This window comes from Myripristis murdjan, chromosome 11 (genome assembly GCF_902150065.1).
Source record: "Myripristis murdjan chromosome 11, fMyrMur1.1, whole genome shotgun sequence".
NCBI lineage: Eukaryota > Metazoa > Chordata > Actinopteri > Holocentriformes > Holocentridae > Myripristis > Myripristis murdjan.
In genome coordinates, this window is record NC_043990.1 from 20851186 (window position 1) to 20876388 (window position 25203).

At 43.0% G+C, this 25203-nt stretch overlaps 1 protein-coding gene across 1 annotated transcript in view; it reads left to right on the top strand.

Annotated features, from left to right (window-relative positions):
- The window catches only part of kcnh8 (potassium voltage-gated channel, subfamily H (eag-related), member 8), a 47535-nt gene that overhangs the window by 18432 nt on the left and 3900 nt on the right, over positions 1 to 25203 (top strand). Inside the window, exons 4-15 of the mRNA XM_030062969.1 lie at positions 1508 to 1638; positions 3045 to 3279; positions 4363 to 4520; positions 9975 to 10179; positions 12741 to 12950; positions 14547 to 14746; positions 16938 to 17187; positions 19834 to 20048; positions 20892 to 20930; positions 22268 to 22572; positions 23089 to 23204; positions 23480 to 23559. Coding sequence (XP_029918829.1) covers positions 1508 to 1638; positions 3045 to 3279; positions 4363 to 4520; positions 9975 to 10179; positions 12741 to 12950; positions 14547 to 14746; positions 16938 to 17187; positions 19834 to 20048; positions 20892 to 20930; positions 22268 to 22572; positions 23089 to 23204; positions 23480 to 23559 — 2144 coding nt within the window. The remainder of the gene's footprint in view (positions 1 to 1507; positions 1639 to 3044; positions 3280 to 4362; positions 4521 to 9974; positions 10180 to 12740; positions 12951 to 14546; positions 14747 to 16937; positions 17188 to 19833; positions 20049 to 20891; positions 20931 to 22267; positions 22573 to 23088; positions 23205 to 23479; positions 23560 to 25203) is intronic.

Sequence of the window (25203 nt, forward strand, 5' to 3'; positions counted from 1 at the left end):
TCATTTGTCACGCCTCGCCTCAATTACTGCAACGTGCTAATACTCCGCTCTGCCAGCCTCTGCTACCAAAAGTCTTCAGCTGGTTCAAACTGCTGCTGCCAGAGTCCTGACCAGAACCAGGGAGCTTGACCCAGTCACACCTGTCCTGGCTTCCCTTCATTGGCTCTGAATCCATGCCAGGGCAGATTTTAAGGTCCATTTATTGACATATAAGAGTCCATCCGCCCCCACAGCTGGCCACTGAGCCTTCTCCTATCACTTTCCCTTCCTCTGTAATCGTCTCGCTGCAGAAATTGGGTAGGCAAACTCTCTTGATACCTTTAAAGCCAAGCTTAAGACTTATCTCTTTTCTGTAACTCATGGATAATATAATGCTGATTTGACCAGCGAGGGAGGCTCAGTCTCTGCCTCTAGGCTCTCCTGTCTTAATTTAGTTTCGCCTCTGCCAAAGTAGATGTCTCCCCAAGTTTCTTTCTTCTTCACTTTCCTCTCTACTTTCAGTCTCTGTGTTGACCGTGTTGTTTTCTGTTGTCTCACTGTGTGGATATTCATGAAGAAAACTTTGCTTTCTTCATTCATTTATGTACCACGTTCTCTCCTTGCTTTATTAAGTCTCTTGTGTGTCTCATATGCTTGAGTATGCATGCCTTGTGTAAATGAGCCATCCAGGTGCTGCTTTTTTGGGGGGAGGTGTTGGGGTGTCATCCTGGTTTGTCTGTTGTAAACTAGTGGACACACACACACACACACACACACACACATAAACTCGGTCCTGCATCAGCAGTCAGGAAATAAAATTAGTTTATGCATTATATCTGTGAAATGTTGAAATTATCGTAGGCTACATTTGGCCATGTTTTTGTATTATTTATCGTACATCATACAGAGGGCAAATAGGCTACGATATATTGTACATCTTGCAAAGCTGCCTCTGTCTGTGTTGAGGGACAAACGGTGGACTGTTCAAAAACCAAACTGCCATAAAACACCCATACAGTTTGGCTTGAATTGGTTGAATTGACCCAGCCACAGGGTTACTGAACATAACCAAGCAGCTAACCCATCACTGGGTGAGTGAAATGGACCAACACAGAACCACACTACACACACTACACACACACACTACACACACTACACACACACACACACACACACACACCAGAAAAATAACCCAGTGGTTTAAACCAGCGACTGGCTTATAGAAACAACCCAGCATTTTTCAAAGCAGGTAACAAATGTTCTTTGACATTTACAAAGGCAAAATGACTATAAATACCCAGGTATTTTTTTAAACTGCACTCTGAAATTGTGCAATTTGCTTGGAAATGGCACATTCTTACTGTTATATTCATTTTCAGGACATTAAGTGTTTCATCAAGCATAATGACAGATTTAGTCATCAGGAGTTAACCAAAGGGGGTAAAGTAGGCCGATTGTAGGGGGGTTGTGAAATAACTGTATGTACGTGTGTGTGTGTGTGTGTGTGTGTGTGTTGGTGTGTTTTCAGAGCGCCGGCGAGGCAGGGTGAAAACAGGCTCTCCGTTTAGCTCAGCTCGTCTGCGGAGCAGCACCATCCTCTACCACATCTCTGGTCACCTCCACAGCAGGGAGAAGAAGAGCAAGATTAAACTCAACAAGGTAGCAGACACTGCGCTGAGCACAAAACATTTAAAGACAACACAAAATGCCAGGTTGTGCTTCTGGGTGAAAAATCTGTGATGATATTATTGGCTGTAATTTCAAAAGCTGTATGCCTGATACAAGCCTGCTTCTAGACCTGTGAATCACATGTTCACTTTAAAAAAATTTGAGTGGAACAGATTGGAACGAGTTGATAATTCAGTCTTGATATCAGATCAACACAGTGCAACAAAAGGCTTACCAGGAAATTTAAATTTAGTATGTATATGCCATTTGTAGTAAATGTGTATGTTAGGAGAGTTAGGGAACAGAATATTTTCCTCTTTTTTCTGTGGCCACATTGCTGCTTGCAGTGGCAGAGGCATTCACGCGCCTGATCTGAAATTTGAATACATTTATCTGCAGAGTGTGTAGTTTGAGAGAACTTTTGAATGATGTAGAGGCAGTGAGAGGGTGAAGAGGATGGCAGAGGAGGAGCTTATTTGGATGCAACAAAAATTTACAAAGCTCAAACCAGGCAATAGTGACGGGCAAAGCAGTTCTTTTCAGTGGTCATTCATGAAGGATAAGCCAGTGTGCTGAGAATTTAGTTGAATATAAGATACCATTTGCAAACTGAAAGCTGCTATAACAAAGTCTTACACTATTATGTACAGCATGTATATTTTCAGAGCACCTAGTTATTAAATAAAACATTTTGGCACTACTTCCTACTTGGAGACTTCAAGACATGAGCGTGAGTGGCGGGCTTAAGCGACTCAGCAACTGTCTGTCACTCCTGGCTCAATGTGCAAATGGTTCATTTGCATAATCTGGAGGTCCAGTTTCTCAGGAGCGTATTAGCAATATCAACTTCAGCCATTTTGCTGATCTTACTGATGATTCTTTTGAGAGAGCTTGCTTTGCTCAGTGTGCACAGTTACATTTTAGGAGCATTGTCTTACTGCCATCATAAAATACCCAGGATAAGCTGGGAAAGGCTTATAAAGCTTGATAATACACAGTAGTGAGGCTCACACTGTACTTAAAGTAAACAAAGCACATGAAGGTGGTCATAAAGTTTTATAAAGACAAGTTTCATAAAGGTTTTCTTAGCCTGTGCTGCTACTGCTGATAATAAAAGGGTAATCAACTTAACAGTATATCAGAGAGCAAAGGAAACATTCTATAAGCTTGTGAAAACGCATTAAGTATGTAAATAAATTTAATAATCACCATTACGATGCTTACAGGTACATTTAAATAGATATACATTTTTTCCTATGAGCTCATATTTGACACATTCTTTACAGAACGTATGAAATTCCCATGTTTGTTGGAACACAGGACCGCTGAGTGGACCTGGGAGTGTAACAGATTTGTGACACAACATTTGACCTGTTTGTTCTTCCTCTCCCATCCAGAACGTGTTCGGGGACCCTCCTGCTCTGCCAGAGTACAAGGTCGCAGACGCCAAGAAGTCCAAGTTCATCCTCCTTCACTTCAGCACGTTCAAGGCCGGCTGGGATTGGCTGATTCTGCTCGCTACATTTTATGTCGCTGTGACGGTACCTTACAACGTGTGTTTCATCGGCGATGATGACATGACCCGCAGCACCACTGCCAGTGACATCGTCGTAGAGCTACTGTTTATCATAGGTTGGTCGCACAGCTGCAGGGGGTAGATAGCTGAACCTGTTGATTTATAGCTTTATTTGATGAGGGATCATGTACAAAATTCATTAAACTCAAAGAGCAAAGATGTTTTGTGCCAGATTTCGCTAAACAGCTCATTTCCATCTCCAGGGCAGGTAGATATTAAAAACACAATAAAATAACAAAGTACAATGAGGACATACAATAAAAGGGCCATGTCTAACATTTTAAATCATACATGTCATTGTCAAATAAGTTGTGGTCTAATCACAGAAATCATTAGCCCATGGTCAGGAGTATTGGCAGCTTCTATCTTGTATCAGTGGTATTGTCAGTGGCCTTGTTTATCAAAATCAAGACCACATTTCCCATAAACCCCATTTGAAACCCCGCTGAATGAAATGCCCTCTTCCTTTATTTGTGCCGCAAAGCAGCATCCCTCTGTAAAGCAATAATGCAAATTTCTAATATAAACTGGATTGCTGATGGCATAATAAAACATGAAGCCACCGCCATGCCATATTGGTATGCCCGACCCCTGAACAGAGGCATAATAATCACTAAATCTATAATCTCTAGCTCTGCCAACCTCAGCTGAAGTCTACACCTTTAAATGATTTCCCATTACTGATAAAATCTGACAGCTACAATATAAGCTTTGTTGAAGTAAATTAAAAAAATACTCATTGGATGTTTAGTTTATCTTTATTAGGAGAGAGGTAACAGAGCAAAAGCAAACTTTATTTGTGAAACGGTCAATAAAATGTGCTTTTATACCTTGTTTCAGTTTGTATGGACAGCTCTAAGTTAGTAGTGGTTAATGGGCTCAAAGTTAAACTAGATGACATATTGTTAACAAAAGATTCAGTCTGTAGCCTTTATCAGGTAATGATATAAATACTGAGAGTTTAGAACCAGTGTGTGAAAACCACTCTAAAGTATCTTAATGCAGCAGCTCAGTAAGTAAATCTTTAGCAAACAAATTAGTTAACCTGGCTTAGTTTGTTTATGGTGATACATACTATAAATTATTATCACTCATCTCCAACTCTGTTTGTGTATCTCACTTTTCTTTTCACCTGTCAGACATTGTACTGAGCTTCCGGACCACCTACGTCAGCAAGTCGGGCCAGGTGATTTTTGACGCTCGCCTTATCTGCATCCATTACTTGACGACGTGGTTCATCATCGACCTGGTGGCTGCATTACCATTCGACCTTCTGTATGCCTTCAAAGTCAGCGTGGTGAGTAGCCATCGTCCCGTTGCGTAACCTCCTGGGTTCAATATATAAAACAAACATAATCAATCAGCTCCTGTGCATTCATATTGTAAATACAGGGTTGGATGCCATATTCATGTAAGAATTTACATAGAAAAAAGACAAGGTGTAGATTCCACTCCTTTATTTTGTTTCTAAGAGGCTCCTTTTCTCTTTACCTTTAGAAAGAAAGAACATATGCAAGTGTTTATACAAGCCTATAGAATATGCCTTTAAATATAACTGTAAAATACCGCGTCTCATGATTGATGGATTGCCCAATTCAGTGGATCCAATATGTAATGCTATCAAAACAGCGATGCAGTGTGCAGCACAGTGCCTCGTTTGACATTTCCAGCACCGCTCAAGCACCTCTTTGATTTTCTGTGTATTGATTTCACATACTCTACAAAGGCTGAGGAAACAATCAAAGCGGTATCATTAAAACCTTTTCCTGTTCTGTTATAGCCAAATACACGGTCCCCCTAAGAATAGCTGAATGGGTGGAAAAAATAGAGATGTAGAGCAATTAGGTAAGCCTCCTTGTCTTGTCCCTGGCTGAATGATATTACCCAGTGGAAGAGCTACACTGTTGGGAGGTTTTGATTGGTTTCTTGATGTTATGGAAGATTTTGCTTCTCTGGCCCCTAATTGGCAGAAAGACTGTCTGACTGCTTTGTGCTGCTGTTTACTTTGGGTCAACCACTGTAACTCACATCAGATGGGTCCATTATATTGAATAGATACACACAAACATCTAGTCTTGCGTTGCATGAATGAGAGCGTACACACACACACTCAGACAGACAGAATATAGGCATTTTAGAGTCTTTGTGTAGGCAGAACAACAGGAAATCAAAACAGGTCCACTGGGGCTAATTTAAACTGAAGCGCAATAAAGGACACAGGTGAAAAACAGAAAGGAAAAGAGAGAAGTTTGAACAGAGTGAGTGTCCAGAATTGTAAAGAAAGCTGTGATGAGTGATACATTGAATGAAAGAATGAGAGGAATAGGAATAAAGCCGATGCTGAACTGAAAAAAGGTACTGTGAAAGAAAGTGTGAGCGGAAAAGAATAGACGGCGGCTGATATGGTGGGTGGGAGGCGTGGGTGGGTGTGGGCACAGTGACATGGTGCTTCAGGCAAAGGGGCCTGTTTGGTTCCAGACTCTATTAATGGAAATACCAAGTGCTCTCAGCGGATTGGGGCTTGGGTGCACGTCCACTGGGCCACGAGTTCCCCGCTGCCAGGGGAGGCCAGGAATGGCCAGTAATTGTGGAGCGTTCGGCACAATGTGCCCTCTAAGGACTGAGCATTCAGACTGATGTCCCCTTTGAGGACACAAGCCATCTTTCACCAAAATGAGCCAAGGGGCCTCAGCAATATCTCCACCTTGGCTCTCTCTCGCTCTCTTTTTTGTTTTATATATCTGTCATTTTAGCTTTTTTCTGCCTCATTCTAAAAATTGTTCCCATTTTACTCTGCCTTATTTTTTTCTTTTCTTTTCTGTTCGGCGCATACTGTACCCTCTCACTCACCTGTGCTGTTTTGCTGTGCTTGTGTTCTACCATTCATCCCCTCAACTTCGACACTCCCTTGTCTCATTTTATACTCCATTCTTGTGTAGTATTGAGTTTTTTTCCTTCTACTGTTTGAACTGCTGCAAAAGTAGAGGCTCACACAGACACGATAACTCTAGCATTTTAAATCAACCAAGTCATTGGAGAAACAATTTACTGTCCCACACGATGAAACTTGGGCATATTCGTCTGTCCATCCATCAAATAAATTCGCTTCATTCTGAATCTTTTTCATCGACATCGTCATTGTATTTTTAAATTTTATAGCAGTCCAAGTAAAGTTAACTAAACTAAACTGGCTGACCCTGTCTGTCCCCTCCATCTATATTTTGAAGAGGCGTATAATCTCATCTACATAAAATGATCAGTAAGATGATGATTAAAGCAGCAGTCTCCTCTGCTGGAGTATTATTACACCCAGGCCAAAGGCAGTTCCCATTGATATTAATACTTTACTGCTACAGTGATTATTAAGGCTCCTATGAGTCTCTGGAGCCTGGAGGCCTAATTGGTATCTGGGTGCGACGGAGCCCCACGTGACTCATGCTTATTGGCCCAGACCTAGTGTGCAAACCACAACAACAACATCAACAATGACAACACAGCCGAATGCGCAGTTGTGACTGGCCTGAAGGGCTAGAGGTGTGGCCGCAGGGGGAAAGATAATGAACCCTTCATTCTCATGTGTGCACATACTGTCATGAAAGCTGAAGCAAAGTCAGGTAGCAAAAAATGTAAATTTTGTACTTGATAAGCTGCAGAAATGGAAACGTGATTGGCAGATGCAGGAGGGGTGATGTGAAGAAGGAGAAAATAGCGCGAAGTGTATAGGAGTGATGTGTGCACTGTTCATTGCTCCTGTTGTAAGCAAGCACCTCCCACCGATGCTCTGTCTATAGGTGGAAGGTAGAGTGGTGATAGATAGAGGAGAGGAGATGTTGCTTCTCCCCAGGGTTTGGCAAGAGGCTTTATTATCCCTCACGCTGCACCAGTTCACTGTTTCTCACAGCTCAGGGTGTTAAAATGTTCCGAAAGCATACAGAAGTGAAGATGAATGCAGGAGGAGCTGCGATGGGACAGTGTCTGCACACCTGCTTCGTTCAAGTACTCTTTCTTCTCTATCATACGCTTTTGCAGTTTTCTCATTCCACGGTTTTTCTTGGTACAAAATGAGACAGAGGCAAAGTCACCTCAAACATCTCTATAATATTCCTGCAGCAACTCAGTCACGTCCATGAGTTAAGTCTCATTTGGGTCAAAGCATTTCTCATCATTTATACACTTAAACTTGTGATAATGCATTTTTTTGCAGAAGGCCTATAAATTATGTAGTGCAATGTTAATTATACTACAATTGCAATGCATTTCGCCTGCAAAGGAGACAGGTAGTCAACAGTACGGAGTCCAACAATAACCAAGGCATAACTTTCCTTTAACTATTTAAATGAAGAGCCTCAACACTGTGAATCTATGCTTCCTGTAAAAATGGAAAACACTATAAAACAACATTCTGTTTTGTGGGTATTCACAGGCAAACAATGTCTAAGGCATACAGTGGCCAGACGTCCTGGTGTGCCCGGGATTGTCCCGGTTTCAAGCTGGGTGTTATGAGTCCCAACAAATATCCCTAATACACTAAAATGTCCCAGTTGTCAGCATTCACCACAACATTGTCCGGGCTATTCACACCCACAATTTGAACTAAACATACGCATACAATATACCAAAAATGTTGAGCATGAATCAAATCAAGCAATCGAAGCGATTTGACCTCTTCTTTCAGCGCCATGGCCCTCGGAAGCCAGTGATGCTAGATTTTGCTGTCTTGCCCTACATACACTTTATAGGTGTCTTTGTTCTTATATATAGTAATGTTATACATCAAGAATGTTGTGTGTTCTCTGTTTTATCTAATTTGCTAACAGCTAGCATAGAATGTGTCACAGTCAGCCATTTAGCCGGCAGTCTGTGCTTGTGCACACTGACAAATACCTTGGTTTTATTCTAAACGGTATCTGACAATCAATACATACCACATGTTATATTATACCAATGCAATCCTTGTATTTTGTGTTGACTAGAGTTATTATACAGTTGCTGAAATAAATTTTCCCCATACATGTGCAGTCACTCGGTCTGTCTGATTTAGCCTCCAGTTAGCCAGGCTAGTGAGCACAAACTCAGAGGTGATCTTCTTGTTTGGCAGCTCTGAGTTTATGGCACTATGGTATAGTGCAAAAATTAGAAAATTCTGTTGTACAGAATGATGGTTATTAGTCTGAGCACAAAAATGTGTTAAACTGCACTGGGACTGAAAGGCAGCTGCCTCCAATTTGTCTGTGGAGGAAGAACCCGACATTCTCTCTCTCACTCTCTCTCACTCACTCTCTGTCTTCCACACACTTTCACACACACATATACACTGCTCCATCCTCTGTTTTCTTTATCTGTATTTACTTGTGTCCCACACCCCACTTTTTAATTTATATACCTGCTGCATACCATTTCTGTCTCACTTTTGACTTCCCCCTTATCTGTAATGCTTCTCACTTCCCACTTCTATCACACATACATGCACGTGCGCGCGCGCGCACACACACACACACACACACACACACACACACACACACACACACATTATACATACAATACACACACACATCCTCATGGAAAGGCTACAAATATCCTCCCTGTCCTACATGGTTCTAAATAATAGTCTGGGCTGGTGTGTGTGAGTGAGTGTGTGTGTGTGTGTGTGTGTCTAATGGGGATACGTGGTGGTGAGGCCCATATGATAGACTGCTGCTGGAGATTGCCTGAGGAGTAAGCGCACAATAGATGACATTCACAGCACCTCTACAGCAGCACAGGAATCTAGGAAAGATTTGAAAGGGAACTTAAAGTCATACGTGTCATGTGTATCGGTTTTCGTGTATGTGTGTGTGAGAGAGAGAGAGAGAGAGAGAAAGAGTGTGTGTAGGTGGTTCGAGGAATGTGGAAAGCTCTGGGTGAAACACATGAGAGACTGAGGGAGGGAGAGAGAAAAGGGATACAGAGAATCACTGAAAGAAAACAGGAAGTGAGAAATAGAGGGTGAGGATGGCAGGTCACAAAAACAAAAATGCACCTGTGAGGAAGCACATGATTGCTCTAATTGGTGTTTTTACATTCAATTATCCTCACAAATGTGCACAGAGATCATATTGTCGACATTTTTACAAGCATTTTCCAGGCTTTAATTATAGAATATGAAGGCATTTGAATCAGCTTGTGATGTTTTACATGGGAAAGGGGGCGGGGGTGGATAGGACATGAATCTTGGGGAAGGCCTCTCTGCTGCTGAGGCAGTGTTGCGCATGCATGTGCGCATATGTGTGTTTTTGTGTGTGCGAGTGTGTGTGCGTGTTAAGCAGCCTCTTGTTTATCACTCCTCCCATGAGCATTCCTGTCTTTAAAAAGAAGACAACAGCGAGAATATTGTTAAATACATGTTGTACCTGTTCAGGCATCCTTTTATCAGAGAATAACTGTCTGCTATCTCTCTCTCTCTCTCTCTCTCTCTCTCTGACATTGCCGTCAGCAGAACACCCTCAAATGTCAGGAAATGAAAAGGAGATTATGTGGCAGTGGTATTTGATCACTGCTCGGCGAGGAATGAAACACATTTTGCCTTCAGTAGCTGTAATTGTTGAAATGATGATGATGGTCATGATGGTGATGATGATGGTGATGAGGGCGGTGGTGGCTGAGCTCTGTGTTTCAGTTATGGCAATTCTAATTAGAGTTCAAATCAGGACAGCCCTGTGACAATAACTTGATCAGAGTAAAGCGATATCTTTGACCGCTGTCCCGTCTCCAGGTGTCTGTTGTCCACCTGCTGAAAACAGTGCGGCTGCTGCGTCTTCTCCGGCTGCTCCAGAAGTTGGACCGCTACTCGCAGCACAGCACGGTGGTCCTGACCCTGCTCATGTTCGTGTTCGCCCTGGTGGCCCACTGGATGGCCTGCATCTGGTATATCATCGGCAAGATGGAGATAGAGGCCAACGCCTACTCCTGGGAAATCGGTGAGTAATGGAAGGTGTCTTAAACGCTATTTGAACTGCATTAGTATTACTGGAGGAGAGTGTGTAGGCCTGTTCTTATGGGATAAAGGGTTGATATGATTTGCCTCCAATTACCTGCTCATCGCCTGGATGTAAAAGGGCATATTATACATTCTACATTTCCAGGCATGCATTATGATAATCTGCTGGCCTGTCAAAAAAAATGTAATGCATTATGACATTATGGAAATTCAGATGAAAGTGGATTGCAATTATCTGATGACTGCTAAGTTTCCCATGAAACACTAGGACTTTGCTCCAGATCTATTATACAGACCTGTAAAAGTCATATGCTGGATTATTCTGGACAGAAATTAAAGAAGGGATTTATGCTTCAGTGACGGACTTTCCACCAGTAAAACCAGTCCGGTGGATATGGGTTCAGTTAGTTGTCAAGAAACTAAACTCTATTTGCACAATCAAAACGTGTCAACATTGTGAAAAGCTTATTTTTTTTATTTATTTATTTTTTTTTATGACAAGATGCTTTAACTGTCAAATGAGAGAGCATGGTATGGAGTACAGTTGGCCAGTGGTGGCACACATTACCTCTAAGAACAATTTCACACCAAGATGCTCAGTGATTGGTCAGTGGTAAAGAATAAATGTCTTCACAATGTGTCACAAAATATGGACAGTGGCTTCAGTTTAGGTTCTGATATCCGGGTTTGGTCCGAGGTCCATTCGAGGATCAGTTTACAAATGGCTCTTTTTTATAGCATGACACAAGAGCAATTGTACTGTCATTTCAATTCTCACTGTTAATGTTTTTTTTTTTTTGGTTTGTTTCGTTTTATGGATAAATTTCCATTTTTATGTACACTTTTGTAGCAGTGGGAGCCATTTTCCAGTTGTGACAGGCCAGCACACCTAAATCAATGTTAAGGGAAAATTGGACTTTAATGGGTAGATGAAATCTTCTGGCCACAATTACAATAAATGGGCATTATAGCCATTAGAGTAAATTGTCAGATTTTGCTTTGACCAGCTGAAGTGAGTAAAAGAAGTGATTTTTCAAGCTTTTTTTCCAGGACTGCTGGTTTTATGGACATAAAAATTTGAAACCGGACACCGGTGTTTTCATCCTTGTCACCTGCTTTATTTGTGCTCCTCATTGCAGTTGCGTGTTAGGATTTAATTTCAGCTTTATTAAAGCTAGCATGCTGCAGATTAACTCGCCTCAATAGACCAGGTACACTACTGCTGACGTGACTTTCTCTGTTAACTGCTCAGTAAACATTGCATTTCAGTAGTTAAATTGGGTTTGTGATTTCTTTATTGATTCTATTAACCCTTAATGAAAGTAAAATATGAATAGAATGAAAGCATGACAGCAACAACTAGACTGTGTGTGTGTGTGTGTGTGTGTGTGAAATTGACAATGAGACAATGGAGTGATTCGCATCCTAATTAATGCTCACCCTCAGCTTAAAGGTCCCACATATAATGAGGCCTCCAGGGCTGATCCGTGGTCAGTATTGATGAGCCACACTCAGCTTTAATTACCTCTGCCTGGCATCTCCAAACTGGCTCTGGGTCAGCATTGACTGGGTCATGAGACGGATGCACATTTCTTTTTTTACCAATTACTTCATTTGGGCATTAGTCACATGATCACAGGTCAGTGTATCTGGCAGGATGAATGTGTTGTAAATTATGCGAGCCTGACGCTGATCTTGCACCAATGCCAGGTGGCTATTAGGGGCCTCTGTCCAATTACAGTTCTTCAGTTTCTGCTGGAGACTCTCTTGGGATGAGCTGAATGTCTCTGTACCAGACTGACCAGGGATCAGTTCCAGTTCCCAAGCATTCCCAAGCTTTGACATTTGAGGTGCAGCTTCTTGTAATTAAATTGATAACAAGCACAGATTTGGTGCAGTTCCAGGGAACAGTCTTGGTGCTGACGTATAGTTTTTTATACACGCATCGTTATGGCAGGAATTCATACTTAATGTTGGATGAATGGATATCAGTGAAAATTGTCCTTGTCCAAAGGTCTCACAGCTGACCTGGCAGTGTGTGAGATATTTAGCATGATGTTTATGGGTCCTCTTGGTATGGAGATGGCACTGTGGTGATTCCAATCAGGTTCATATGGAAATTGCCAAACCACAGAGTCAAAATCCATCATTCCCTCAAGTTACGCCCAGCAAAGGCTCGGAAAGTGCACTTGATGGGTGGGCAGATCGATGGAGACAAAATAGTCCCTTCCCTGATTTTCAGTCCTTGGAGACAATTAGATACTACTCAGAAAACAGACATGATTAGTAGAAAAGGGTTCTCTTAATTGCTGTACACTGTGAAGAAGTTTTACAGTACAGTGCACAAGTAAAGAGAAGTATCTCACCCCGACTGACCTGAATGTGCTTTGTGTGGTGTCATGATAGACAGAATGAGGAAAAGGTTATTAGCCTGGAAAATGTGTCATTGCATAAGACGAATGTTAATATCCTCACTGGCTGTCTGTTTGTCTCTATTCATTATTCATCACATTCCCTAATCCTCTCTGCCTCTCCCCCCAGGATGGCTCCATGAGCTTGGGAGGCGCCTGGAGTCGCCCTACAGCGCCATGGGTGGTGTGAACGGGACGGGCACCGGTCCCTCCATCCGCAGCGTCTACATCGCCTCGCTCTACTTCACCCTGAGCAGCCTGACCAGCGTAGGCTTTGGCAACGTGTCGGCCAACACCGATGCTGAGAAGATCTTTTCTATCTGCACCATGCTTATAGGAGGTGGACAGAATGCATACACAAACTGCACCATGTGCACGTATGACAGTGGTTACACTTATCAGTTCAAGATCATTTTTGAGATCTGATCCTAAAATGCTGGTTTCATGAAAACACATCACTGTATTGCAGTATTGTAGGTTCGCACTACAACAATGAGATCTTGCTGTTGTGCATTTACTGCGTACGTTTTCCTGTTCTCCGTCTTTGTCCTTACATTGCCTCTTGCTGGATTTGAATCCAGACTTCACTGTAGAATTCCATCCAATCTTTTAGAGATGCAAGACTTTCAAGAGTTTTATTTGTCACATACATAGCCATACTCCTCATACATACAACATGTCTGATTAGAAGATACAAAAGTAGCGATGACTGCACTGTTTGGGCTAGTTGCTTAATATGCTCTGGCATGATTGATAAGTTTTTTTGTTTTTTTGTTTTTGGACACATTCGGGGTCCAAAATTAACACTCACCAGTCACAAAATGCGGGTAAATTTAGTCTTTGGCAAGTAAATTATGAAGACCACCTGCCACTCTGGCTGGTAGAAAAAAAATTCCTACATGTGCTGGAGAAAGCTGCTGGTTTGCTGTCACTTCAATCAGCTATCTGCCATGCTGTGTGTGCCGTGTGTAGTATGTAATTGTGTCAGTCATCAAACCATAGTTTGATGGCTGATGATTTTTTTTGTTAGAATGAGAACCGCATATGAGACCAAGAAGTAATAATAGCAAATTAAAAGCAATTATTTTCAGTTGGTAATAAATCTGTCTGGCTATAATTTTTTTTTTCATCCACCAGCCACCTTTGGCATTTAAGCCAAAATGTTAATTTTGGACCCTGGACACATTTAAGATTGACCTATTTTAGGGTGTACACAGACACACATACTGTATGCACACAGTTTAACAATAGTTTCATCATAACCCACTGACCAATACTCGTATTAAGCAGGGTGCAGCAGGCTGGTCTCAGCCAGCTTAAACTGGATCAGTAAACTGGGTTTTATTTTTTGGGGGATGAATGGAGGTCACAGTGACAGGGTTTCCCCTGTGGACACTCCCCACTCTGGCTCGGCTAAATGTTAAATGTCCCTAGCTGCCTGGGGGCAATAACAGTCCCTGAGACACACACACACACACACACACACACATAAATGCACAGGCATACTCACACTGTCACCCTCTCTGTTAATGTGAAATGAAAACAAACATAAATATACAAAGTGCCTGTTCAGATTTACAGCAGAGCGTAGGTCAAACTTTGTGCACTTGGGGAAGAAACTGGATTATTGCATTATTAGAGAGTTACAGCGCAAATACCCATTCCCTTCTTCCTTAATCCTGTTATACAGTTTGAAATATGACAAATGTCTGCAGAAGAGAAATGAGATTGGAAACGACAAGGTGTTACACAAAGCATAGTAGTCTACAACGTCATAAACAATTTAGCTGTCATGCAAAATAAACCAACTTTTGTCTTTTTTATCTGTCTCGATTCATCATGAATCTAATCTATTTCACTGTCGTTCATCCTTCATCCTTGCACATCTACCTGCCCCTTCTTCCCTCCCTCCCTCCTTCACTTTCCCTCCCTGCAGCGCTGATGCATGCATTGGTCTTTGGTAACGTCACAGCCATCATTCAGCGGATGTACTCTCGCTGGTCCCAGTATCACACCAGAACCAAAGACCTAAAGGACTTCATACGTGTCCATCGTCTGCCGCAGATCCTCAAGCAGCGTATGCTGGAATATTTCCAGACCACCTGGTCGGTCAACAACGGCATTGATTCCAATGAGGTACTGTAGGAATGGGATTCAGTTTGAACCATCTATTTGTCACCTATAAATCACAACATACACTTTGGCAGACACACACACATATGCACACACATACCAGCATGCATACGTACACACAAAATGTACACCTGCATGCACACCTTGCATAAGTTGGCATAACCTGTAACCTTGTTTTTTGTCCAGTCAACCTCTACTTTCGATACTTAACATCACTGAATATATGGGTCAATAATTCATTTCAAATCTCAGATTAGTCCATTAGTCCCATATGTTATCAAATGGGACTATGATCAATATAAAGCAATCCCTCACAATGTTGGAGCATGATACCTATTTCAGCACTGACCATCAAGATAGACAACATGAGGGAAGAGATAGAGAGACAAAGAGAAATAACTTGTCTATGTCATTGATAATCATTTTAAGAAGACAGGAGTATTTGGTCACATTAATCGTCAGGGGTTTATTCCCTTGCAGGACTTACATCTGCATCTCTATTAAATGTCTAAATGGTGAAAATGTAAACAATACAGATCAGCAGAGAGAATGGCTCGAGCGTGTGGAGAGAGTGAGGTTTGAGAATGTGGAAACGAGAATAGCCTGCAGGAAACACCAAGAGAAAAGGAGGTGGAACATCACCTTTCTCGGTGAGCACAGGGAAACGGAGGCAGACAGCCAGCGGTAGCAATAGCAGCTCATCCCTGTGGGCTGTGAATGCCTGTGAGACAGCTGTCAGAGCCCAGTGTTTAGATGGAGTGATGATGATGAATCCCAGACATATGAATTATAGATGGGCCCGTTGATTAAAGTCAGCCTGGCTCTGATGACTCATTGATCGACTCTACATGACAGTGAGCGCCAGATCTTTGTCCTGACAAGGAACCTGACTGACAGACACACAGACAGGTGACTTGTGATGTTTGGGTTTATTTGAATTGGCTATCTTTGTTTTTGGTTGTCTATGTATACGGGAGTGATAGAGACAGACAAGGGGGAGAGATAGATCATGAGTGTGCATGAATGTTTGAGCGACTGTGTATACAGGAAATCAGGTGTTTTCCTTCTTTGGTACATCAGTGAGTTTAATGATCAGTTAAATGCCCTAAAATAAATATGGAAGTAGAATGACCTTTAAAGTGATAGTTTGGATTCTTACCCTTATGGTGGTATTTACTGGTCCATGTGAGTGTGATACACCCACCATGTCTGGTCAGTTAACCCCTTCCCTGTCACAAGAACGAGCTTCACCAGGATTGTACTATCCCAAAATGAATGAAGTAGATACAGATGGGTAAAGCAGCACATTTTTTGAGCAGGGACAGTGAGCTGAAAAATTTTTCCAATGACGCACAACAACACACATTTGTTTTGGTTTCACTTTCAACACTCCACAGCCAGCTGGTTTCCAAAATGGCAGAACTGTTTTCTGCCTTAGCACTGCCACTGTATTACCCTGTAGTTTGGATATAGGACTGGGGCGCCACTGTGTGTTGATACAGAGGTTACTGCTTTGTTTGCTCTTTAATTTGCTCCGTGGGACGGCAGCGATTACACACCTGCCTGGTCTCGTCTCTCCGTGGTCCTTCTCAAGACTTCTTCCTTTTTTTCTGTTCTGTTTCTGTGAGTTTTTTATTGGCCATTATGAGCATTAAGTCGGGGGGTAGCATCCTGTTTTGTTTGCTGTATACTTGTGGGTCTTTGGGGCCCTGTTTGAGACTGTGAACAGTGATTTTAGGGTCAAATAAACTTGATGTTACTGCCACTCTAAATAGTTGCACTGTCCTACAATTATTAAGGTTTGTGTGAATGTTTTTCTTAGCTGCTGATATCTGCTAGACTGTTTGGAGTAGGTCTCCCCATTTTGTTTCTTACCTTATCCACTGTGTGACAACAAACGCTTCCTTCCCCCCAGTAATTGAAGTCCATATGGCTTGGTTTTGTTTTACTGTCAGTTTTACTGTCTTTTATAAGTGTAAGTTTTGCCATAACTGTGAATTTTATCACATATTTTTTTTTATTTAGCCCAGTCATCATCTTTTGTCACAGTGAAGCTAATAGTTTTGGTCACATTTTAGTCATGTAATCAATCAGTTGCAACATGCATCATTTTCACTGCATGTCTCACTGCCCCCCTCCGCTGCCCCAACACCCACCCTCTCTTTCTCCCTCAACCCCCTCCTCCTCCTTATAGCTCCTGAAGGACTTCCCTGATGAGCTGCGCTCCGACATCACCATGCACCTCAACAAGGAGATCCTGGAGCTTTCGCTGTTCTCCTCAGCCAGCCGTGGCTGCCTGCGTTCCCTGTCACTGCACATCAAGACGTCCTTCTGTGCCCCGGGGGAGTACCTCCTCCGACAGGGTGACGCGCTCCAGGCCATCTTCTTCGTCTGCTCGGGGTCTATGGAGGTGCTGAAAGACAACACGGTGCTGGCCATACTGGGTACGATGGATGAGTGGAGGGGGGGACGGGGAGAGGGCAGGGAAGAGGGAGTGTAAATCCCTCTGTACCATCATTATAGTTTAACAGTGAAACTCCCTGCAGCGGGCTTGGTAATGAAGCTCTGTGCGGCTCATTGTGATAAAGCTGAGTCCTGTAATGGAGCCCATTGTTCAGAACAAGGAGCATTATAATGTCCTAAAGGCCACGGCTCACTGTTGGAGCCTATTGTTATAAAACCTCCATAAAATAAACTCCAGTTTTGTGCCATTGTTTCAGCAGTATTCTCTTAGTGTAGGAACTGAAGAAAGGCTTATCTATAGTTGCATATGCCAATGAGGGAGCTGGAATCCTTCTGGCAAGTGCCTTATCTTCCAAAGCTTTACTGGGTGTTAGGCAACATAAGCTTCAGTGTCAGCTTGAAAAATATTGGCAAGTCCATTGTTGGAGAACAATGCCCATAGGCAGATATGGAACTAATGAAACAGCCCTGAGCATTCAGATACTTCAGCTTGCATCATTTTATGCATGAGTTAGCAGTCCAGCATGCAGTCCAGTGCAGCTCAGTCCAACCCATTATAGTTCAGTCCATCCTTATCCAACAGTACATTTCAGTCATTTCTAATCCAGAGCTATGTGCAGAGGTAGGTGGTAGAGGTCAAACTTTTAGTGATTGTCAGTCTGACAGTGTTGTGTCTTAGATAAGTCCCTGACAGCTGCTATAACATAACCTCCTGTACTGACCTTAAGGGCAGGTGCTCTATCTGACCTTCATGCACAGCATTATAGACCAGTCTTCCACATATGTCAGTTGTGTGTGTGTGTGTGTGTGTGTGTGTGTGTGTTTGTGTGTAAACCAAAGACTGACAGAGAGACAGACAGAGTTAAAGAACTAAATGAACACCCCTGCCTCTCCATCCATCACTTTTTCTTTAATTAGACACTTGTTTAGTCTGTAATGATCGTTTAGCCTCTTGTGTGATGTGTGTGTGTGTGTGTGTGTGTGTGTGAGCGCATGTGTGTGCGTATCTGTGTCAAATGTCTCTACCTATTTTTTTGTCCAAAACTTGTGCCCATGTTCATTATAAAAACCTGCGTGTGTGTGTCCGTGTGTGGTGGTGTGTGTGTGTGTATTTATGTAGTAGGTTCCTGTGTGCTTGCACACAAAGATGTTTGTGTCTCTTTGTTTTTGTTTGCTTTCCTCCTTGTGTTGCTCCTCTTCCCCCAGTGTGTGTGCATGTGCTTGTGTGTGTGTGTGCATAGGTTTGACAGGTGGAGAGCATCATCGCTGCTCACCTGCTGACTGCGCAGAAGGTCAGGCTGACTTTGAGTGTCTGACTGGAGGAGAAAAAAACTTCTCATTCTCTCTCTCTCTCTCTCTCTCTGTCTCCAAAAGCCGTGTCAGACCACAAATCCTCAGCCACAGACAGGCCGCTAGGAAAGGTAGCGAGACAGACAGTTTCTTCAGCAAGAAACTGGGGGAGAGGGACCGCAAACATGAGGACGAAGAGACGGAGGAGGATGGGTGGTTGATGGAGAAAATCTGTATTGCAATGCTGAAAACAAAAGCTGAGAGACAGTGAGGCCGGGCTGAGGGACGCCATGGAGGTAGGGAGCGAGAAAGGGTGACAGAGAAGGAAAAGGAGAGGTGGAGAAAATGAAGATAGAAAAGTGAAATGGGGAAGGAAATAATGAGCAGGGCATAGGCAAGGCGGGGTGTTGGACAGTGGAGAGAGTGAGTGACAAGATAGAGAAGTAAAACAGAATAGGGAGAAAGGGAGAAAGAAAGAAAAGTGGAGAAGAAAGATTAAGAGGGAAGAGAGCACGAGTAGGAAGTGGGGTCGTGATAGAGAAGGAGGGAAACCGAGGAGCGAGAAATGTAGAACAGAAGGAGGGAGAGAAATAATGATTGGAGTGAGGGCAGGGAAGGTGAGGAGGAACGGACGGCAAAACAAAACGGAGGGAGACAGAGATGGGGGAGTGTGGTGGGGGGGAGCAATGAGAGCAGTCACGACAGCTGCTCCATCAGCCTCAGCATTATTTAGGATCGCTCACAGTTCACAAAGACCGTTATGAATATTTTGTCACTGCTGAAGGGGCACGAACAGGAACAAGATATTTTGCTTACTGCTCTGTTATGTGTCAAGAGAAGAGGAGTCAGTGTTCCTAGCCATTTCATTTCAGCCATACAGTAAACACTATCAATAACCAGATGTACAAGTGTGAAAAATACTGTATGGTTTATCAGCAGTATAGGGCTGTAAAGTACAGCATTCCTTCATTTATCTCATCTGCTCAGAGGAGTGACTGAACTATTAAGCGAATAAATGCGATGCTTTATTGATCCATGTTCTGAAATCCTTTTCCCCCTTGCCCCCTGTCCCTGGGGAGGTCAGAGGTCAGGATCAGCTAGAGAACAGCACCCTGGAGAGTGTAAGGTTGCTGTGACTTGCTCATAGACACTTCAGCAGAGCATGTGCTTGCTGACACAAGGGCTGTCCCATGGTAGACATTTGCGCCAGCCTGCCTGCATAACCTCCACAGACACGCCTTTTAGAAAGAGATCTGTGTAAATCCTCAACTCCCGTTATGTCCTTTACCAGCATGACCATGAATTTGACTTACCCAACCCATGGCTCTCTCTTCCAGGTAAGGGTGACCTGATCGGTGCTAACTTATCCATCGACGACCGGGTGATTAAGACCAACGCGGATGTGAAGGCGCTGACCTACTGCGACCTGCAGTGCATCAACCTGAAGGGGCTGTACGAGGTGCTGGACCTCTACCCTGAATACTCGCACCGCTTCGTCCAGGACATCCAGCAGGATCTCACCTACAACCTTAGGGAGGGACATGAGACACACGTGAGTCTGTCCCACCGCTGTATGACAAACTGATGGTTTTAGCACCTGTTTTAGCCATTCTCTTGTTATAGGTATTGCTATCATTCCTGGTTTCATTACCGCGTTACACACCGCAGTCCAGTGCGAGAGAAACTGACAGTTTTTGGGTGTAATCAATCAAGGTGCTGTAATAATGTGTGAAGATGACTGATGTGTTGGGAGAGAGGAAGGAGGATGGCAAGGAGGACTGGAGGTGGAGGTCAAGAGACACAGAAGCAGGGGGCAGCAAGGGAGAGCAAGGGATACGTTGCATTAAAAGTGAGAAAGAGCGATAGACAAACAGGAAAACATAGAGAGAGAGAAAGAGAGAGAGAGAGAAAGAAGTGGTGGAGTGCAGAAATAGCTTGGTCTCCTGGAGGAGCTCTGCTGGTATAATTACAGTCAGGTGTGTCTCCTGCCCAAACACCACTGGCCCACTTTCTCTCTCGCTCTCTCTCTTGCACACACACACACACACACACACACACATCTACCATGCCGCAGGGTTTTTAGGTGAAACTAATATTCAGTTGGGCAGCCCAAAACTCGGGACTGAGTGGAGCTGAAACAAGAAAATTAAGTGGAGGGAGGTTGGAAGAGAAAGGAAGGAGGCAGCACAGGATGGAAGGTGTATATGTGGCCCATGTCTGCACTGACATGTTGCTCATGGGATATTAGGAGACCTCATAGTGTCAGTGCACTGAGGTTATTTACAATCCACCTTGCGACTACCAAGCCATATAGCAGCGTTTTCTAATTACGTCCACTTTATGAAATAATTTACGCCTGACTCTCATTTGTATTTTTTCTGTGGCCTTCCTCCAGGTCAAGTCCAGGATGTCCTCAGCAACCCTAGCTACTCAGGTATTGGTCCAGAGGCACTCACTCACACACACACACACACACACACACACACACACACCATCCAAAGACAGATCACAGTTGCCGCACAAATGCTGACTGAGGACTTACAATCTAAAGGCAGTGTGTATGCCTTGCTTTGAGCCATGTGCTTTTTACTAACTCTGGCACTTTTCTGAAATCAGCGGGTCAGCTCTATTTGGGAAAAGCAATCCAGAGCATTTTAATCAGCCCAGAAATAAGGATACTCGAATCAACATTCAACCCCAGATCATTTGGTCTGTCATTTGATAAAGGCAGTGCAGCTTGACCTTGTTCACAGGTAATGGACCCAATCACTCTTTTAGACTTAATGAATCTGATATGGAGAGATTAGAGGGGGGGTATTTTTTCTTGATTTTTTTTGGTTGAGAGGAGATGTGGAGAAAGAATGAGGAAATCAATTGCCAGCTGAAGCAGTCATTAAGCCATCAAGGCTGGACTGGAACAGAGAGAGTGATGAAATGCTGTACATGCTCACTCTTTTCCGACGTAGCTGAGAACCTACACAAATAATGTGAATGTAATAATCTGCAGTTAGATATTTTACGGGAAAAATCAATACAGCAGTCGCCGCCATTAACCTCCTGCTAGTGTGATTTTCCTCTGGAGAGAGCTGATCAATAATTAGCTGTGGACCTTATTTTTGTTTATTACCTGATCATATCCTCATCTTACATTTGATCAGCATTCTAGTGATCCAACAGAATTGCTGACCCTTGACCTCGGTAATGGAGGTCCCAGGACTCTGTGTTCATTATGAACGGTGTCAAAGTTCAGCGGCGTTGCCTTTATTCTTCCACAGGTCACCATTCTAACCAAAGTGTTTTGCTACGGCTTTTTGTTCAGCCTTGCCACTCACAAAAACCTGCTGAGTGTCTGGTTCCCTGCACTTAGCAGTCATTAGTGCATCTCTGTATTGAAAAGACCTCTGTTTCTTTCAGGGTCACAGTATTCACTTATTTTTTTTAGAAGGGTTCCGACTCAATTAAATACAACTGACTGAATTCATCATCTTTGAAGATGGTGACAAAAAGGAGAGGATGACAGGCTTTTGGCAGGCAAATTTCACAGCCTGAGGGTCGGGGCTTCAGCTGACTGGTCCAAATGAATAGATTTTAATGGATATACCCATTCTCTGCTTTTTCTCTAGTTATGTAATCATTCTAATGCTCTCTTAGTACCTGTGCTACAAGGCTTTATTCAAAAATATCCACAGAATATGGCTCATTGCTACCCAAAGTATAGATGATTGATATTTGTTGCCGCTTTCACACCTTTTTTCCTATTTTGATCTCCAGTCAGGGGTGAGGGGGAATGGACGAGTGATCCAAGGCTATCCATCCATCATCGAGAGGAAGACGCAACAGGAGGAGGAGGAGGAAGATGAAGACGAGGAGGAAGAAGACGAGGCTGTGTCTTTGTCTCCATCATTAGAGCAGAACAGCGTGGTTTACCTCAGGGATGGCACCGGTGGTAAGTCTCCACCTGGCCTGCCCAGCCAGAAGAGTAAAAACACAGGCCCAAGCTTCACTCGGTCCCGGGCAAAGACGAAGATCCAGCAGATGACTCTCACCACCCTTGACCCTTCCAACCTCAGCCTGAGGTGAGTTAGAGCCTGTTAAGGCTGTGGCCATTGATTGACCTGTCCTCTTGATGTTTCCCTGTTTGCACCCTGTTTATGTTTATACACTAAATGTACACACTATTAGGGACATATTTCTTATCTTAGGCTGCAGCTTCTGATGTACATTTCACACCCCAATTGTCTCAAAGCTTGAAAATTCTTCTCTCACTCTTCTGCTTCTCTTGATCTACCTCACCTCTATATTGTCACCCACCCAATGAGATCAGAAGGTGAGGATAAATTGGTCACATAACTTCCCACAAAATTTGGATGCAACGTGTGTCCTGAGTTAAGGAACAACATGTTAACTTCTCACATCCGCTTCCTCCTGGACCATAAAGAAAAGTTTATGTGTATGACTTCGTCTAATCTCTGTAATAGTTGGTACATTAACCCCCCCAACCCTCCAACCCCACCCCACCTCCCCGCCCCCACTCCTGTGAATAAACTTGACTTGACACACACATAGAGACACACTTTTCTCTCTGTGTGCAGGATAGTGGACGGTACTGAGGACAGTGAGGGGACAGAAAGCTCCCCGGCTTTCTCTTTTTCTCCCAACCGAGGGTGTCCCGTCAGCGGACCAATCAGTGCCTCAGCTTCAGCCACAGGTCTTCACATGATACACACCACCCAGTTAAACACGCACATATCTGAACTATTTACATTTTTTATTATTTCTACTTCCTGAGTGCTTGGCTGTGGATATTATTCACACTCAGCAACCTGCAATGCTGTTGGTTTATGTACAATGGGGATTATTAATGTGATTTTGAAGTATCTTTCAGCGCCGGTTTGGTGTATCAACAGCCCTCAGGCAATATCTGCTGAATGCAACTTTGCAGTTTTTCTGTGGTGATTTGTAACTTTATCATTTGTGTCACAGATATGCTGCAGATTAATACAGCAGAGTTAGCAGCTAAAGTAGAGGAGACCAGGGGACAGCTACGACACCTTGATCAGCAGGTACAGTAGAGCTGTGTGTGTGTGTGTGTGTCTATGATAGGTTGGCTGAAAGCAGTAACATTACTCAGGTGAGCTCCTGGTGTTCAGCGACACACCAGCCATATGGCTAACTGGATGTGTGAAAGGCAGGGGAAAAAAACAAACAAACAAAAACAAAACAGGAATAGAGACCCAGCAAAACAGCAAGCAGACACACCAAACAGCTCCAGAGGACAAGACTACATGGATAGTGAAAAATCAGCTTTTACTAAAAGAAAGAAACAACAGTGTATTTTCCAACCATGGAGATGCTGCTTTCACAGGCTGGTGATGCAGAATGTGTCATATAATTTAGCACTGCTGGCTCTCCAAATTGTGATTTCATGAACCTGACAATGATTTTTTATTGTGACCAGTAAGAGCTCATGAAAATTGCTGATCCGCAGGTGTTTTTACTTTTTTATTTTTTACTGCATAGTACGCAATCCCTTACCATATCCTCCTAGACAACCATTTTCTAGTGTGAATTAATCTGTCTCTCATCTTCAGATGGCAAACACACACGCACGCACACACACACACACACACACACACACACACAGTTTATCATGCAGTATCCCATGGTTTTGATTGGCGGGTGGCTAAATTGACATTAGACTTTTGTCAGGTGAGGAGGAGTGTTTGATTTCCCCCTGCTGAGCCACACTCTGTCACCTAGGCTGAACTGAGAGAGAGAGAGAGAGAGAGAGATGGAATAAAGAGAAAGTAGAAGAAATCACAAGGAAGGGGGAGAGGAACACAGGAGGGATATGAGAGATACAAGGAAACACACACACACACACACAAACACAAACACACATACACACACCCATCCTGTCTCTCTCCATCTCTCTGGGTCACCAGTGTTTGACAGGATGTCTCTCAGCATGGTCTTGCAGAGTGTTAATCCTCACCTGGATCGGTCCACTCTGATCACCGTTGGAGATGAAAGGGGGTGTTGGTATAACCCCTACCTGCTCTCTCTGTATACACACAAACACACGTCATGCACAGACCCACAGTCACTTTTATCATAGCAAGATGACTAGTAAGAGACTTAACATTGGAAAAAGGCCAAAAGCTATCAAAAAAAAAAAAAAAAAAATGCCCCTAAAATGTACTTAAAACTCAAGTCCTTATATAAATATTGCTCATGGGATGTCCTATACATGTCAACTATAAGTTACTGTATGTTGGTTAATGCAGGCTAAAGTTCAGTGTTTATTATCAAAGACAATGCAACTAAAACTAAAGAATATGTGGGGATCACAATGAAACTTGGGTTCCTTCTAAATTAAGGAGACAAATCAGTTATCTGTCTATCCAGTCTTCAGCCTCCGAGACCAACTTACACCCTGGTCAGTTGTCCCCCAAAATGTTCAAGTAAGTCACAGTTTCAGTTCAATTATATATGAACAATTATGCAAAATGTCAAAATATTCCGAAAGGAGTATTGCCAGCTCTGACTGCAGAAATATACTAAAAGCATCAAATGTAATAAATGGTTTCAATGGCCCAATATGCACTAAAGGTGTTAAGTGTTGGATTTTTTGAATATCGGCCGATGACCAAAATGAGTTTTTTTTTTTTTTTTTTTTTTTTTTTTTGGTAGTCAATGATCATTGA